Source organism: Pygocentrus nattereri, chromosome 15, assembly GCF_015220715.1.
Source record: "Pygocentrus nattereri isolate fPygNat1 chromosome 15, fPygNat1.pri, whole genome shotgun sequence".
Classification (NCBI taxonomy): Eukaryota; Metazoa; Chordata; class Actinopteri; order Characiformes; family Serrasalmidae; genus Pygocentrus; species Pygocentrus nattereri.
Window position 1 is genome coordinate 28,327,987 of NC_051225.1, and position 17,493 is coordinate 28,345,479.

The following is a 17,493-nucleotide window of genomic DNA, read 5'->3' on the forward strand; positions in this document are numbered from 1 at the left end:
TTAGTTGCTTGTTCACTTGCTCATGTACACTCACATGCCGTTTGTTCCAACTTTTAATCTTATCTCACGCTTAATCAGTCTTCTTTATTTCTCTTTTTCCCCTCTCTCTCTCTCTCTCTGTCAATGATCAGGAGCTGTCTCATGCTGCTCTGGAGATGTACAGAGCCATAGGCAGATTGCGTTCAGCTCGGCTGGTGGGGAAAAGCTTGGCTGAGTTCTACATGTGAGTAGGTTTTGAGTTTGTGTGAAATGTACTCTTGTCTGGCTTGTATGTCTTGCAGGATGATTACAGTAAGATGTGCTGCCTTGTGCTGCTGTAGAATGCGTTCTTTGTCTTCTCTAGTTTTTAATAAGGACTACATATTGGGACCGGTATAAGACAAAGATTATCTATTTTTGTGCGCCTTAAAGAAAAGAAAACACATGCTGACAAGTCAGTCATCTAACTTGTTAATACTTATTCTATGCATTGTATCCATGCTCTAATTCAAATAGAATAGTGTTTTTTCTATTTTCGAGCAGTTCCTTTTTTGCTTTTTCATACAGTTTTATTTGCTTTAGTCACCCAAACATCAAATGACAATTAACTGCAATGGATGTAATTTACTGGGAGTGTCAAATCATTTTAGAAAGAGCTTTTATTAAAAATTAAGTACAAAAGTATTTTTACAGTGTAATATTTTTTAATACAGTTCATATAGTGTCCTTTCTATCTGGTGTCGACCAGAGGAGAATGCACTTTTTGGATCTTGGTTGCTCTCAAGGTTTCTTCCTCTTGCTCTTAAGGAGTTTTTCCTTGCTATTGTCACCATTGGCTTGCTCATGGGGGCTTGGACCAGGATTTTTCTGCAAAGCTGCTTTGTGACAAGACCTGTTGTAAAAGGGGCTCTATAAATAAACTTTGACTTCACTTAATTTTCTGGAAATATGCTTTGGAACAAAACAGTCCAATAAAATCAAGCAATGTCAGATTTGTACTATGTTCTATTAGAGTAGGGAACCAGTAATCTGGAAGAGTTGATAATGTATTAATCTTATTAATAATAACATATAGGTCTTATGTCATGGAATATATTCTCACTGTTTTTAAATAAACACGTTTGATATAGAATGTGAAAGTTTCAGAACAGATCATTAAGTCCACATATAGTCCATATCTGGGAACTAAGCTGCTAAAACAGCACTTTCTGAATTAGTTGTTTCTGTGATGTTATGAAAATCAGCAGATTTCAGTATATCCATCTATTCAGCCTACAGCAGTTTAGCTCTGGCCATTCACGTTGAAGTTATAAAGAGTGTTTCATCCTGGGCTGCTTTTCGAATGTTGCACAGTACAGGGCAGCCAATCAAAACAGAGATCATTTCAAAGTGATAGAGAGGTTGGAAAATGGCAGTATAAAATTAATTGTATTTAGTTTGAAATATTTTATAAATAAGGTAGAAAATATTTTATGAGCTTTGCCCAACACTTTGTACGTATAATGTTATGATATATAATTTAAAGAAATCCAACTGAAAGCCTGTGTTGTGTGTTTATGTGCGTGTTTATAGGAGGAAAGGTGACCCCCAGACAGCACAAACTTTCCTGCTGGACTCTCTGAAGTCATACACGGCAGAAGGCTGGAGCTTGCCAGTGACGCACACACGCAAGCAGATTGCTCAGTGTCAGAAACAGCTCCAGCAGACGGAGGAGTATCCTTTTACTAATGTAATGCCTCAACTCATCACAGTGTCATTGAACTTTACAACTCCCCTTCTGTGTGCTTAGGACAACTTGCTTCTCAAGGTGTGCACCACTCATTAGTAATAGTCCCTACTTTATAATTTCAGTAGTTCCAGTTAACTAATAATGCTGGTTGAAAGCAGATATTCACATTCCCCTCCATCAGTTTGTATGGAGTTGTTGGGCTGTTGGAGTTCCTTCACTTACTGTGCCAGTTACCTGCAAACAAGCGCCCTTCTGGCCAGTGATGCCAACCTGACAGACGAGGAGAGGAAGCACTACTGCCAGGAAATTCTCACCTTCGCTAACCAGGCCTCGGAAGACAAAGGTCAGATGTTCATTAACATCACGATGTTTTTTGGCTGATCATTAGTGGTTGGATTGGCATTGCTGTTGTAAATGTGTAACTTCAAAAATAAATAAATAAATTGCAATTTTTTAAATGAAATCATAGTGACATTTGATATTTCTTGATGCACTGAATTTTCTTCCTGAAGAATAGTTTTGAGGTTAGAAATTCACATCCCTTCAAACAGATGTGGGCACTTTGAAGATATTGTGTTATATCGTCTTGTTTGACCACATTTGTGGGTAACGTCAGTCATTGAACACCAAACAACTGGATGTTTTGTTACAAAAAGAGAACAATATTAGTCCTGTATAATAGGATTTGTTGCATTGCAGTATGTAAAGTGCTGAATAAAAATAATCGTACCCCAGAGGTTATGTTATGTGTTATGTACTGTGTATCATGCAAATGTCTTTTAAGCATTACGATATGTTTGCCACATTGCCCACCGCTACATATGTATACATAAGCTATATGTAGCACGGCACTGCTACCCGTGAGCACCAGAGCCAAGAGGGAGCGAGAGCTCGCAGCTCCGCCTCCCCGTTACTGCCCCCAGCTGGCAACTCGGCTGCCTGGGTCGAACATGAGGTGTAATGAGGCGGCCTCGCTGTGTAACCAGGGGCGGGGCCCAGGGAGCGGAGCTTGGGACTTGCTCCTTGCTCTGGTGCCTCTCGTGGTTGCCACCAGCGTCCTGAGCCCACAGCTAGCAGCACATCACCTGAAGAGGGCACTACAACTTTGTTATGGCACACATTTTGTAGGCTTGCTTAATTAAGTAATTCTAAATTACATTCTTTATGTCTGTGTTTTCTTTTCTCCATTGGACCCTAGACCAGCGCATGGCTTTAAGCATGAGTGCATTTGCTCAGCTGCGGGAGTTGCGTTTCCGGCCAGCAACAGCAACAGTGCACGTGGGTGCCTCCTTGCAGTTAGAACTGCGCCTTTGCGGCCTGATGCCTGTTCCCGTGCGGCTGGAGCAGCTGGCGGCCAGTGTCCATTTCACACTAGAGCAGCCGGGCGCACGGCCCGGACTGGCAGGCTCACAGCGGCGCCCAGGGGTCAGCCCAGATGGCACCGTCACGTTCCCTGCCACGAGTCCCTCGTATGGGTCACCACAGTCCTCAGCTGCTCCTGCCCTGGAGCTCTATGAGATGCAGGACCGCAGCCCCTCGGACAACGCCCTCAACTCCACCGGTGTGGTGTGCAAGAATGTTCACCTGCTGCTGCGAGGGAACGACAGCACATCGTCCCTGGACACCCCTAGCGCCTCAGCCTCAGCTCTCACCATGGAAGATGGGGCGCAGATGCTGAAGACCAATGATGTGACGCTGTTGCCTGGCAACAACAGCATCGTCTTTACTGCACCGGTGAGGATGTTTTCTGCTTTAGAGTTTTTGCTAACAGTAATGAAACTGTAAAGAAACTGATTTAATTGCAATTAAACAACAAAAATTAACATTGTTTTACTCATGAAACAAGATATGAACAAAAATGCATATTATAATGGAGGAAAAAGTTAGGACATGCTACCCTCTAATAACTAGTGTTGCCCCCTTTGGCTGAAATAACTTCAGTGAGACGCTTCTTGTAGCCATCTACCAGTCTCTGACATCGATCTCAAGAAAGTTTGCCCCACTCCTCAACGGAGAATTCTTTCAGCTATCAGATGTTTGAGGGGTTTCTTGCATGTACAGCCCGTTTTAAGTCACTCCACAGCATTTCAATGGGATTAAGATCCGGACTTTGACTTGGCCATTCCAGGACTCTCCACTTCTTAGTTTTCAGCCAGTCCTTGGTGGATTTACTGGTATGTTTTGGGTCATTGTCATGTTGCAGGGTCCAGTTCCACGTCAGCTTTAATTTTTTTACAGATGGTTTCACTTGTTCCTCAAGCACTCTCTGATACACAGAAGAGTTCATGGTGGATTCTGTGATGGTAAGCTGGCCAGGTCCTGCTGCAGCAAAGCATCCCCAAACCATGACACTTCCACCTCCATGCTTCACAGTTGGTATGAGGTTCTTTTCTTGGAATGCAGTATTTGGTTTACGCCAAATATGTCTTCTGTTCTGGCGTCCAAATAATTTAATTTTAGACTCATCTGTCCAAAGAACATTATTCCAGAAGTCATGGTCTTTGTCTGTGTGCTCTCTGGCAAACTTCAGTCTGGCCTTAGTGTTTTTCTTAGAGAGCAAAGGTTTCCTCCTTGCACACCTCCCATGAAAATTAAACTTGTATAGTCTCTTTCTGATAGTTGAGTCATGCCCTTTCACATCAACAGTAGCAATAGCCTGCTGTAGGTCCTGTGATGAAATTTCAGGATTTTTCATGACTTCTTTAAGCATCTTACGGTCTGCTCTGGGGGTGAACTTGCTTGGACGGCCAGACCTGGGCATGGTCGCAGTTATTTTGAATATCCTCCACCTGTAAACAATTTTCCGGATGGTGGAATGGCTGATGTCAAATTCTTTTGAGATCTTTTTAAATCCCTTACCAGACTCATAAGCAGCCACAATCCTCTTTCTGAGGGCCTCAGACAGCTCTTTGGATCTCATCATGGTGCTCACTCTCACTTCAACAGTCAGGGACACACCAAATACATTTTCTGAGGTTTAAATAGAGCAAGCCTCAATCAAAATGCTGGGTAACGATGTTCTGATCATGTGCCCCTGATGTGATACACCTGTGTGTGATCTTAACTATTTCAAGTGGGACACTATGTAAGGGTGTCCTAATTTATGCCTCACCAGAAATTGCATTCTTTTTAAATGACATTTTACAGAAAATTGTAAAGGCCCTTCTTAATTTTTAATTGTTTAGTCATTACTTGGATCCCACAGTATTGTTAAAATTGGTATTAAATATCCACATGTCCAAATATGTTAAAAATATACAGGATTTCATAGGGTGTCCTAATTTTTTCACATGACTGTATATCTAGTTGGGATGAGACCTAATAAGGCTGTCAGGTGGGTTTGAAAATCAAATTTTGTATTCTCCCTATGTATGTTTGTCAAATATTCAAATATATTTAAATTTTTAATACATTTTTCAAAAGTAAGTCATTATGTTTTGGATATTTCTGAATCAATGTTATGTCTCTAATCCACAAGGGGATGTTCAGTATAAACATCCAAATAGCACACATTGTTTAAACCAGGGATTCTGGTGGCAGGGGCAGGTTCTTTCCTATGTTTTGTAGTTGTCATGGTTTTTTATGATCATGTTAGTAACTAACTGGCCTGAAATACATAATAAACTCCAGCCGAAACTTTAAACATTTGAATGTTCTTTGTTTTTTAATTCAGTAAATATGTGAATGTCATTTTATTTTGACAGCCCTAAAACCCAAACTTGGAGCTGAAACAAAATACCTTGGGATTATAAAATATATTTTTGATTTCATCCAATATTTAACTTCTTTCTGTCTCTACCATACCACTTCAGTAAAGGCAGCACTGCCCCCTAGTGCACATGTTCATGTTATGTGTAAGTCTGCTAACACACCGCAGCAGCAGGAGCTTTTTTTATCCCTCAGTCATTCTCTGTGTGGGTATATTACTCACATGATTAGCAAATCACTCACCCGCTTACTCAGTTTCTTAGTCACTCTGATTTACATTTCCTTTCATTACACATCACTCAACCCCACCTCCTCTGTCTCTTTCTTATCCTCATTCTGTCTCAGAGTATGAAGCCAGGCACCTACACACTGCGGCAGTTGTGTGCTACAGTGGGACGAGTGCAGTTTGTGTTGCCTCACATTTATCCCATTGTGCAGTATGACGTCTACTCTCAAGAGCCTCAGCTGACCATTGAGCCATTTACAGGTTGGTCTGTCAGCCATTCTTTTTAAGTCTGTAAACTGTGTTTGAAAACACCAGTATGTTCAGATATAAGGAAATCCACAGATTTTCTTTTCAGTGGTGGTGATAGGAAGCAGAGGTTGGGATGTCGACAACATAAAGACATTTATTTTTGCCATCCAAAGTGATCAGTGTACCTAAATGTGTCTTCTGAGGTTTTATTTGTGGTGTTGATGATGGTAAAATAGTAGTAAATATGGGGGGAAAATTCTTGGAGTACTATTTTGCCTTGAAAATAAAATGTTATTCATTGGGCAGCAAATTTGTATCGATTGGATGTACTAGCTTTCTGTGAGGTGGTTATTAGAGACATTAAACTTGTTAGACATCTGGTTCATATGACCACCACTGAGCAGTTATAGCTTGGTATGTGTCTCTAGAATGGAGCATTTTGCATAAAGCTACTCTAAATGAATGTTCCTGTCTTATTTAAAGCTACACTATGTACGTTTGGGGAATTTGGAGACTTCTCTGGTGGAAATATGTAATTGCAAGGATGCAGCATGTGGAAGAACATTTTGTAATGTGGATTGTGCTCTGGACCCCTTCCTTGAGTGGAAGAATCTGATGATTACAAACGTGTTAAAAGTGTACTCAAAGAGAACTCGAAACCAAGTTTTCTGAGGATGTGAGTAGGATGTGAGCACTGTTGTCATATTTTCATCAGTATGACGTTGATTCTGCATTTGAGACCTAAAGATTGAGTCGGACTTTGGTTTTGAACCTGTGCTTGTGAGGTTAAGCATGTAAAGATGTATGACATGACCTGAAACAGCTCCTCTAACTTAAATTATTTTAGGGCCTCATTCATCAATAAATTTGTTCTTGAGAAAAGAAAAGCATAAGAAAACATCTATGTCAGATGTAATCTATGTCTGCGTAAGTGGGTTTTAAGAAAAAAAATTTTAAGAGCGTTTAGTAAATGAGGCCTAAATTTTTTTTCCACTTTTTTTTAAAGTCAATTTAATTTTAAGAAAGTAATCTTACATAGTGCAACTTTATGTTTTAATTAAGCAAACATTTTGAAAAGTCTGGAAATCTACTCTAACTGATGAAGGTCTGTTTTCTAGAGACTATAAAGTATTTTAATCTAGTTAATCTAGATACTCTCTTTTAATTTAGATTCTAGTCTAACTAGTATCTAGTTAGACAGTGCGAGTTAATTGGGCAGTAGAGGAATCATCAGTACCTTGTTTAGTTCTTTAAGTAAGGATTTGTAACCTGAATTTGGGTTTGTTTTGCAGAGAGCCTGCTGGCAGGGCTCCCTCAGAGGGTGAAGTTCACGATCGTAACTGGACACTATACGGTGAAGAAGGGCGATGCTCTGCAGTTGAGTAACTCCCCCTCCATGCCCATCCTGCACTCTTCCTCTTGCTCTGCTCGCATCCTCTCCAGCACTGGAGGTGAGGAGACGTAGGTTGCACAGATGTCATGTGTGTCACAGATTTATGTATGGAATTGTAGTCGTGGGCAATGAAATGTATATCATATTTTATAATTTTTTATATTAATGACTACAAGGGTATATTTGATAATGTGCTCCCTAAACTGCTTTTTGCAACAGGCCTTGAAGTTGTAACAGCTGTGACTTTGACACACTAGGTGGCGATGTGTGCCTGTCACTTGCTGGATGGGGATAAAATGTGTAGTAATTCACTCACAACAGTTGAGTTGGCCAGTTTGCACTAGTGCTATTAGGGATATTTTTTTGAGAGTTTGAGGAAAACATCTCAGAATAAGAGATTTGAAAAAAAGGCACACATTATGTAGTGTTTTTTTTTTTTTTTCTTTTTTTTTTAATAGCATATTGTTCTCCAGAGCAAATGCTTGTTTTTTGGGGCCCAAAATGCTGTTCACACTTAAAATGCTTGTTTTTTGGGGCCCAAAATGCTGTTCACACTTAAAATGCTTGTTTTTTGGGGCCCAAAATGCTGTTCACACTTAAAATTTGATAAAGATTTTTGGCTGTACAGTCATCCATTCAAACTTTATGTAACTCAGAATTATGTTGAGGTAAATCATTTTTGATATAGCTAAGTAAAAAAAACAGGCCATAAGCATTTAGCAAAGCAAGTAAGAGTCTGAAATAAAAATTAATGGGATTAATAAGTTCAAATAAAACATAACAAAATGAATACAATAATGATATAATAATGAATAAAGCAAAAAATAACCAAGGAAAACAAGTTCAAATAAAAGTGAATAAAGCAAAGTTAAAAATTGATGTAGTGATAAAAGTACCTTTATTAAAAGTCAGCAGAGAAGTAATTATCCAGCCTTGAGGCATTGAATATTTTCCTTGGTGTGAAAACATCCCTAGTATGAGAAAGCTGTTTACTGTATTTATTCTTACGTTGATTCTCTTTTTCTACCTGCAGAGCTGGTGGGTGAATCTGCTCTGTCCATCCAGGCCTCTGAGAAGGTGACGAGCATTTCTCTGCCTGTAACTCCGCCCTACCACACCCTGGAATTCCAGCTGGAGGTGCTGTGCCATATCCCATCATCCTCGGTACGGGCCGAGAGCGAGCGCCTTACTAACGGAGAAATCCGCCACCGGCCTAAGAGCCGCACGCGCTACAACAGCGGCATGGCCTCCATTGACCAGAAGGTAAGGAGGATAAGGCTACCATATATGACAAAGACAAATAGTTAAAGTGCATTTATTAAATGGCCAGTTCCGAATTCTGAAGGTTGAGCCACTTTCAAAGCCATAATATATAACACATGATCTACACATACAGCTGCATGCATGCAGCTGTATGTGTAGATCATGTGTTATATATTATGGCTTTGAAAGTGGCTCATACATTCTGCACTAATGTGGCATTTTGTTAAAACAGTTGTATTATGTTGATTAGCTACTATAGCCTTACAATTAACAAACTACATCACTTGGTGGAATAACTTGTTGCAATCAGCATTAAAAATAGGAGTCGACAAATGTCTGATATTGGCCAAAATTGACTCTTGTTTAAAAGAATCACTGAAAATATTCAGACTCCTGATTATGCAAAACCTTAAACAAATTAAGCAACCCAGTATGTAAAATTCCATAACTATTTGACAGTAATACAGGCTGAACTGGTGAAAACTGACAGCTATATCTTTTAATAAGTCACTGTTAAACTAAACTGTTGGAGTATAAAATTAAAATCTAAATATAAACACAGTCATATGCAAAAGTTTGAACATCCCTAGTCAAATTACATTGTTTTGATTTTCTAAGTGGAAAAGGCATTTGTCTGCACATGTTAGGGCTTCTGTTTATCTGCTGAGGTTACCATATCATAAAAAATAAAACAGGATTTTTATTCATTATGTTAAATTCAGGAAATAAACAGTAATTGTGAATTATGATGCATGTCCTCTGTAGTGGATATGTTTACTTGTTTTCACTTTAAAAAAAATCAATAAAAGATCATTTGAAAGGTGCTTAAACCTTTGCAAAGGACAATATAAAAATATTTTGGCCTATACTATTGGTTATTAGAATTGTTATCTCATTAAATTTGATTTTCAGCACTGGCGATAAAATGTTCCTACTGTTTGAACCCATTAATAATACATTGAATTATTTATTGAGCATTAGCTGTATTTTATCTTATTTCATTTTGTTGTTGTTTGATAAAAATAAATAAGCCACTTAAGACATTTTGCAGTGATTATGCCACAGTTGAGGTGCAATTGCTATGTATTGTGTCTAGACTCTTGAACCATGGTAAATGAAATCACTGTGACCCATGGCTCCTTGGAGCCTTTTTTCCTTCTTCTTTTCTGATCAGTTCTGAGTCTGGTTGTTACAGGTTGAAATTTAGCCATAGTTATGGTAATTGGTGTCATTCTACATATTACTTCCAGGTCTTATGATTGTTTTTTGTTTATTTAGCCACCTTATATGATTTTTGTCTTTTTATGTGGCTTGAATGAGGTATCTAAACAAATTCTTCATTTTGTTTTTTCAGGTGTCTATTGACTGTCCCTGGTCTATATACTCCATTCTCATATCTCTCACCTTCTACACACCCTTTAGAGCCAAGCACTCACTATTGTCTGCTGGGAAAAGGTTTGTAAATATAAACATATTTTGCATGTTTGCACAATACTTGTTTTTTATTCATTAAGTATTTTCACTTGCTTATAATAACAGTGGTGCAATGTTATTTCTTTCTCCTCGTGACCTCACAGGAAGTACATCCAAGTGTGCCTCCAAAACGTATCGGATACAAACTTCCGGCTTGCCAATCAGACGCTTGTGGAGTGTCAACCCACACCTTCACTTGAGCTGCTCTCTCTCAACGCTAAAGCTCACCAGGTTAGAGTTATTTCAAATGCTCACAAAGTTATGTATTTATTTTGCCCCGTATTAGCCACTGCAATTGCTGTGATGTCATTTTCTGTTTGTACAGCTGGTGTACAGTAAGCAGTGCATGTACAGTCTGTGGGAGATGAAGTGGAGCAGTGAGCTGCCGCCATGTTTGCAGTGTGTTTTCGCTGCCAGCTTCTCACCTGCTGAAGCTCCAGACTCTGCACTCAAACCGTACAGCTATGAGTTCCAGCTGGAGAGAGTCTCGGTGAGGGTCGTTTAACAACTTCTGTTTGATTAATCAAACAAATCATCAACTTTGCTCCATCACAGCGGTATCATCATATAAAGGATGTTCTGTTTGTACAACATGCAATTTCTGTTTTAGATTTTAGACAAAAAATAGCAGCCAAAATGCCACCTACGATTCTTGTAGTTTACAGCTGTTTTTTTGTAATTGTCAATCTCTCGCTCTCTCTCTCTCTCTCTCTCTCTCTCTCTCTCTCTCTCTCTCTCTCTCTCTCTCTCTCTCTCTCTCTCTCTCTCTCTCTCGCTCGCTCTCTCTCGCTCTCTCTCTCGCTCTCTCTCGCGCTCTCTCTCTCGCTCTCTCTCGCGCTCTGTCGTGCTCTCGCTCTCTCACATATACTACAGACACTATACAGTATGAAAGCTGAGATCCAGCCTGCTGTGGGGGAACAACAGTGTCGTGCTGGCACCCTCTGTAGACTTGAGGTGTCAATCACACGTCTGACAGAACCCAGTGAATCAGAGAGGGAGGATGAGGAAGCCACAGAGAGTGAAAGCCTCCGGACGACCAAACTCATGTATGAGGGTAAGACACCAAACGTGCCTGTAAACATCAACTTTACATCTTAAATGCATTTGTTTTTTTGCTCTATAATATACTATAATAACTGAGAGGTACAGATTCTAAAGTACTTGGCAATTATTTTGGGTAACAGGATATTGTTTCACTAAATTACTCTGTAATGCTGAATAGCCTGTAGCTATTAACTGGGTAAACTGAGAGCACTTGTTCATTTACTTTATAAGGTTTGATGTGTTACTCAGTGTTTAACACAATTTGTGTTTGTGTGTTTCAGTGGTTGATAACAGCAGTAACTGGGCAGTGTGTGGAAAGAGTTCAGGGTTAGTGTCCATGCCAGTGGCTGCCATGGCAACGCACAAAGTTCAGATGGAGGTCATGCCGTTGTTTGCGGGCAAACTGCCCTTCCCCAGCATCAAAGTGTTCAAGTACCTGCCCCACAGCGCACTGCCTATGACCCAGCCTGACACAGGTTGGCACACGGAGTTTCTTTCAGTCACTGTCTCTTATTCTCCCTCCTTCTCTTACTCACAAGGAACTTTAAGCACTTTGGCTACAGTGACCAGAAAGAACTGTGCTGTTCAGCACACATGCAAATTGTGCCTTGTGGCTTTGTAGCCTAGCAACGAATGTAGCGACTTTTGGGACAAACTTACCCTACTCTCCTTAGAAGCGAGTCGTCAGCACTGCCCCCTAGCAAGAGGCACATTTCTTTCTGTGTCTACTCTGTTCAATGAGTGTCAGAGAGGCAGAGCAGCACATTCAGTCTGCATGACAGCTGACATAAAGGTGAATGAGTTGTACATGTGCAGACAGACTTGTTTGTGTTGTTTGCTCCAGCTTTGTTATAATATAAACAATTTAATTTGATTGTTTTGACTAGACTATCACTGTCTTATCACTCACTATCACACTTGAAAACAAAACATCCTTCTTGTGGTTTGTTACCCAAACTGAGGCTATGCACTGTTTGAGAGAAAAGATGAGAAGGATATTCTGTTGCTTTTACCTTTCTCTCCAAGTGATTAGTTTTACATGTGAATACAGCTGAAATCACAGCACAGCTGTCATCTTAATATTATATGTATGGTGATTTTGTCAGATGACGTTGCGGCTTAGAAGTAAGTGCTGGTTAACATGTAGTCTTAATGGCCCACATTTCAGTCACTATTTGTAACAAAATTATATAACAGAAACAGAAAAATACATTAATGAGAACAGCTCCATGGGCAATTCAGCTGCATGCAGAATGCAAATATGATGTGATGTAATTATATATGCTAATTAGCATGTGACATCAATTAGCAACATTTTGCGATTTTTCAAGTGGGCTTTAGCTACTCGCCATTGAAAGTAGTTGGCAACATTGACTTAACATAAGGCTTGTCAGATAATTTCATGTTTCTATTGTGCTTTTAATTAAGACTTTACATACACAACACATGATGCTACATTTCCAGCACAAAGTTTCAAAAGTCCATTTTTAGTAAAATATTTTCCAAGGTGACCAAACACTCCATTCCACTGTCATGTTCTACTGTCATGTTACAGCTGTTACTTTTAGTGGCTTTTTTCATGGCTACAGGCACTAACGCAGATATATTTCCAATCACTGTAGCTTTTCCTTCAGCTGTAGATGCTTTATGTTCCTGTTCTCTACCAGCAACGTTCTTCTGTTTCACTGCACAGACTAGAAATTCCTCCTCTCACCATATACACTGCTGATTTACACACTTTCTCCATCACTGCAAATGTAGTTGATCAGCTAGAACATGTTGGGCTTCTTAAGTTTGTGATGGTTTTATAACAACAGGCCCTGATAAACAACCTAATCTGTATCTAATATTTGTTAATGACTGTGAATAATTGTAGAATAGTCAAGTGTGTTAATTAATGTTAGTTTTGATGGTTTTGCACTGAAGCTGTAAGGGTAATGTAGCTTGTATGTGATGAATACTTATCTATACCAATTAGCATTGTGTAACCGACACACACACACATACACACTCATCTTCTAAGCTCCTTATCCTCCTGGGTCACGAGGGGAGCTGGAGCCTATCCTAGCAGTCATTGGGTGGAAGGCAGGATACACCCTGGACAGGCGTGTTGTGTAACTGCAGGCCTAAATCATCTCACACTTTCCTAAATCCGTGAAAAGTTGTTAAGTATTCTAAAATAGACATGTTTTTTCTGACACCATATGACAAACAGTTATCTCTAAAAATGGACAATAAAATTCAGGCTTCAGTATGAGCTGCTGGTAATTTTTATAAAATAATAGTTTTTAATCCAGACACTGGAGTGACTACATTTGGGACACTTGTGTAAATTAGATTTTCTTGCAGAACTATTGTTTTAGATTGGTGTCCCAAACCCACAACTGCCAGACTACATCTTCTGAAATTTATTTCTGTTCCACCTCACAGACTCCTGCCTGGAGAATGACAACCTCTCCCTGCTGGACAAAGGTCTTGAAGACCAGGCGGACACGGCCAGCATCCGCAGCCGAGGAAGCATCCACTCCCTGGGCAGCGGTGAGCAACAGCAGCCAAGGGGTGTGCCCATGCCCAGGTTAGAGCCCTTCAGCCCAGGGCAGGTGTTTAACTGCAGCCTGGCGCGCCAGGTCCTGGTGTTGCCCAGCACAGATGACCACGTGCTAGAGATCAACGTCACATGACACCCATGGAAAGCCCCGCCCCGCCTGGTCCTGGACCCTGGTTTCTGTGATCTGATTGGGCAGGAGACAGGGGAAGGAAGGGGCTCTGGTGTGGGGCAGTGGGGCGTCTCTGGACTCGGTGGGCAGACGTTGGACGTCGGCCCGGCCTGAACACAGAAACACAAAAAAAAAAAAAAACAACTCATCGCTGGAGCCTGAGAATCCATCTGCTGTCTTACAGTTTCTGTATTATTCGTCCTTTCTATTCTTTGCTCACTCTATACTGGGAGGTAATACCAGACTTGAAAGCCCCCAGTCTCTGTCTCTCTCCCTCCCTCCCTCTCTCTCACTCGCTCTCTCCCCCCAGTCAGTGAGCAGCCTCGGACTTCCCATGATGCCTTGCTGCCTCTTGCTTCCCATTTCAGACTTCCTTCGGAGGAAGTCTTCAGTACTACAGCTGTGACCGAGTCATGCTAGCTGAGTCTCTCTCTCTCTCTCTCTCTCTCTCTCTCTCTCTCTCTCTCTCTCTCTCTCTCTCTCTCTCTCTCTCACTCTCACTCTCTCGCACACATACAGATCTTCACAGCAACTTTTGTGGAAGAGTTGGCAGACATTGTGACAGTGTACGTATGCGTTGTGGGATGTTGAGTATGGTTTACTGTGTCTGACCCCAGGCTCACATGCATGTATGCACTCCAAAACAAGATCAAGGCCTGCGATTGGCTCATGAGAGGGTGAAAAAGAAGAGGAGGGGTCACGTCCTGCTGGCTTATTTGCCGTTTAGGAATCGTCCTGCTTGCTTCTTGTGCTCCATCATGCTTTCCAGTGTTGCTATATATGTGTGCACTCTTAAAAATAAAGGAGCCAAAAAGGGTTCTTTATAGCTATGGAATGCCAGGTTTGGGTCCCTCAAGAACCTTTCAATGGATGGTGCTTTAAAGAAACGGTTTTGTTAATGAGATGAATGTGGTTTGAAGAGCTGCATAATGTAAAAATTCTACTTCTATAGGAATTCAATTTCTTAGAACCACGTAGGACTGCAAAAAGACAGAAACCACCCTACATTTATTTAATTTCCTGTCAAGATTTGTCATTAGGTACAAGTTATTCTTTCTTTCAGTAGTGATAATGTACTTAGTTGTTGAGGCCTCTTGGTAAAGTTTAACCAAGCTTTACACAGAAGCCTCGACAACTAAGTACATTATCAGTCTTAACATTGTTTACTGTTTCCACTCAGACTTTATTACAGCTTCCATTCTTTTCAGGAGACTTGCTTTCAGGTTTTCAAAGAAATTTGCAGGGATGTTTTTTCACACCTCCAAAGTTCAGTCTTAGAAGCTGGTTGCATTTTCTGCATCCCACAATCCAAGTAAACCCACATTTGATTATGTTGAGGTCTGGACACTGGGGTGGTCAGTCCACTTTCCTGAGAACACCAGCAGCCCCCCCCCCCCCCCCCCCCCCCCCCCCCCCCCTCAATAAAGGCTTCTTGACAGTTACACATCCTTTCAGAAGCAACTCATAGTGCTGAGTTGTCTTGTCACAGTGGAAGGATACACAGAAACACCTGTAGCTTTGAACTTGATCTTCTCTAGTCAACAAAAGGGGGCAGTTTTGTGCTCTACCAGGTTTTTCGTGGTTATTAGAAGTCCCTCGTTCCCTGTATCTGTTTTAATTATTTTTGAGATCCAGTTTTGGAAACACCCTTCGTCCTGCAAGTGGAATATCTTAGATCTAATTACCTCAGAAATGTCCCCTGAAAAATAACTAACTTGTACTGAATGGCTGTTTTGACAGGATATTAAATAAATAAAGGGTGTTCTCTGGTGTTTGTACAGTATTGTATGTCCAAGCCAAGAATAATTTAGGATCCTTTATTTTTAAGCATGTGTGTATATGTGTGTGTACATCTGGGAAAGGGGGCAAAGTAGCTACAGCAGCCCTCCTGTTCACACACACACACACAGTCCTGCCTCTCGTTGTGTACATAGTGTTAAATATCCAGATATTACTGAATGATGAATCACTGTTATGACTGTATAGGCTGCACCAAATACGGTTAGAGGAGAAGTCGACTTCATGCAAGTATGAGTCTCTGAAGCTGAAGAACTTAATTATTCTTTCTAGCAAACTATTTTGCCTTATTTTTTATGTTTTTCATTTAAAGCTCTGCTTGTTTTGGAGGGAAGAGGATCAGACACTGCAGGTGAAACAGACTCAAACTTTTCTTCACTCTCAGGTGCCGTTAGGTCCTGATAGATCCTACTTATTCAGTTTAGTCTAAAATAAATAAAAGGAAGGATGTAGCTTCGCCTCTGTAGTGATTTGCACACGTCTGGAAATAGTTTAAAAGTTTTTTTTGTGCATCAGACATGTTGCTATAGCAACCCATAATTAATTGCTATGTGAGTAATCATGGCAAATTGAGCTATGTGAACTCAGAACCATGTCTTATAGCAGCGGTGTGGATTACCAGCTTGAACAGCTTTAAGCCTTTTCAGAAGTTGATATAGGAATTCTCTATGCAGTTCCAAATTTGATTGCTAGAGCTCACTATCTGCCACTTTTACATCTCCAGCAGAACTTTAACTTTGTGTGACATTCCAATTATGCCTGTTTGACAGCACTCCTGAAAATGGCTAAGCACATAATGCCAGTCAATGAGTCTATTTTTGTACTCTGGTGTCAGTGTGAGGTTTACGTCTGTTTGCTCTGTGTGTTTGAGTGAGGTAAATGTACAACGCTAAGTGAGTTGGGTAATTTAGCAAAAGACAAATGAGGACTTTGTGGGGGGGTAAAACAAAGTGAGGCACATGTCCCATAGTGCTGTGGAAGTGGGTTAATTGTGACAGACTTCAGCCAGAGGCTGAGTTAGGAGGGAGACAGTAATTGCGACATTGCTGCAGCTGAGCGTCAAGGTGTTGGGTTTGAGGTTTTTGTGCACTAATGATGAGAAGGGCCTGTGAAGGCTAAAGGCCTGAGGCTGTGCTCCAAATAGCAGGAAGCACCCAGTTCCCTACTTTGTAGTGCACTAAATGAGTAACTTGGTTTAGGCTGGGTTATTGTCACTACTAAATATGGGAAAGGAGGAAAATGAGAGAGAGCAAAGAGAAAGCCTGTTGAGCACTTGAGATAAACACATGTAAGTAAATGAGGGTTCTGGTTATGGTAAATGCTTTTTGGCTGTCTTTAGTGCTGTTGGTTTCTGGGAACTGGTCTGGAAAGTAAGAACTGTAATGAATGATAAATACTTGCCGCATTATTGCTTGTATGTGTGCACTTTGTTGCAGATCCTATTATTTTCGTGTCTAGCTACAGTATTTATTTTGTGAATAAATTGTGTCTCACGAATTATTCAGGGGTCGCATGTGTGGAACTTCATTAAGAGTGATGATGTAGGATCAGTTGTCTTCCCTCTCCAGTCCTCATGTGTGATTATATGGACTTGGGGAGTAGCTGATCCTAGCACTCTTATGTGATGCTCAGCTGCTCAATAGGAGGCTATCAGGGGAGACTGTAGCCTTTGTCATCTCTCACTCACGCTTCAGCAGAAGGACTTTTGGGGCTACATCATGTGAATCACTGGGTCAGCCAATAATGTCAGAATAATTTTCACTGGCTCTTTGTAAATTATTCCATCTGTTGAGCACCACAGATTGTATTTAGATTAATTATTTAAATTAAAGACTATGTACGCATTATACACTTGAAAAAATATACATATGTTTTAAAAAACATTTGTGGTATGTTTTTTTTTTTTTTAACATTT

General features: G+C 40.5%; 1 protein-coding gene across 1 annotated transcript in view; it reads left to right on the forward strand.

Moving 5' to 3' along the window:
- The window catches only part of trappc10 (trafficking protein particle complex 10), a 34,153-nt gene extending 16,694 nt beyond the window's left edge, over nt 1-17,459 (forward strand). Inside the window, exons 11-23 of the mRNA XM_037545311.1 lie at nt 132-223; nt 1,552-1,692; nt 1,939-2,051; nt 2,907-3,442; nt 5,762-5,903; nt 7,184-7,342; nt 8,318-8,547; nt 9,902-10,002; nt 10,125-10,251; nt 10,346-10,510; nt 10,894-11,074; nt 11,346-11,540; nt 13,495-17,459. Of these exons, the coding sequence (XP_037401208.1) occupies nt 132-223; nt 1,552-1,692; nt 1,939-2,051; nt 2,907-3,442; nt 5,762-5,903; nt 7,184-7,342; nt 8,318-8,547; nt 9,902-10,002; nt 10,125-10,251; nt 10,346-10,510; nt 10,894-11,074; nt 11,346-11,540; nt 13,495-13,745 (2,433 nt within the window). The 3' untranslated portion in view covers nt 13,746-17,459. The remainder of the gene's footprint in view (nt 1-131; nt 224-1,551; nt 1,693-1,938; nt 2,052-2,906; nt 3,443-5,761; nt 5,904-7,183; nt 7,343-8,317; nt 8,548-9,901; nt 10,003-10,124; nt 10,252-10,345; nt 10,511-10,893; nt 11,075-11,345; nt 11,541-13,494) is intronic.
- The last annotated feature ends 34 nt before the right edge of the window (nt 17,460-17,493 follow it).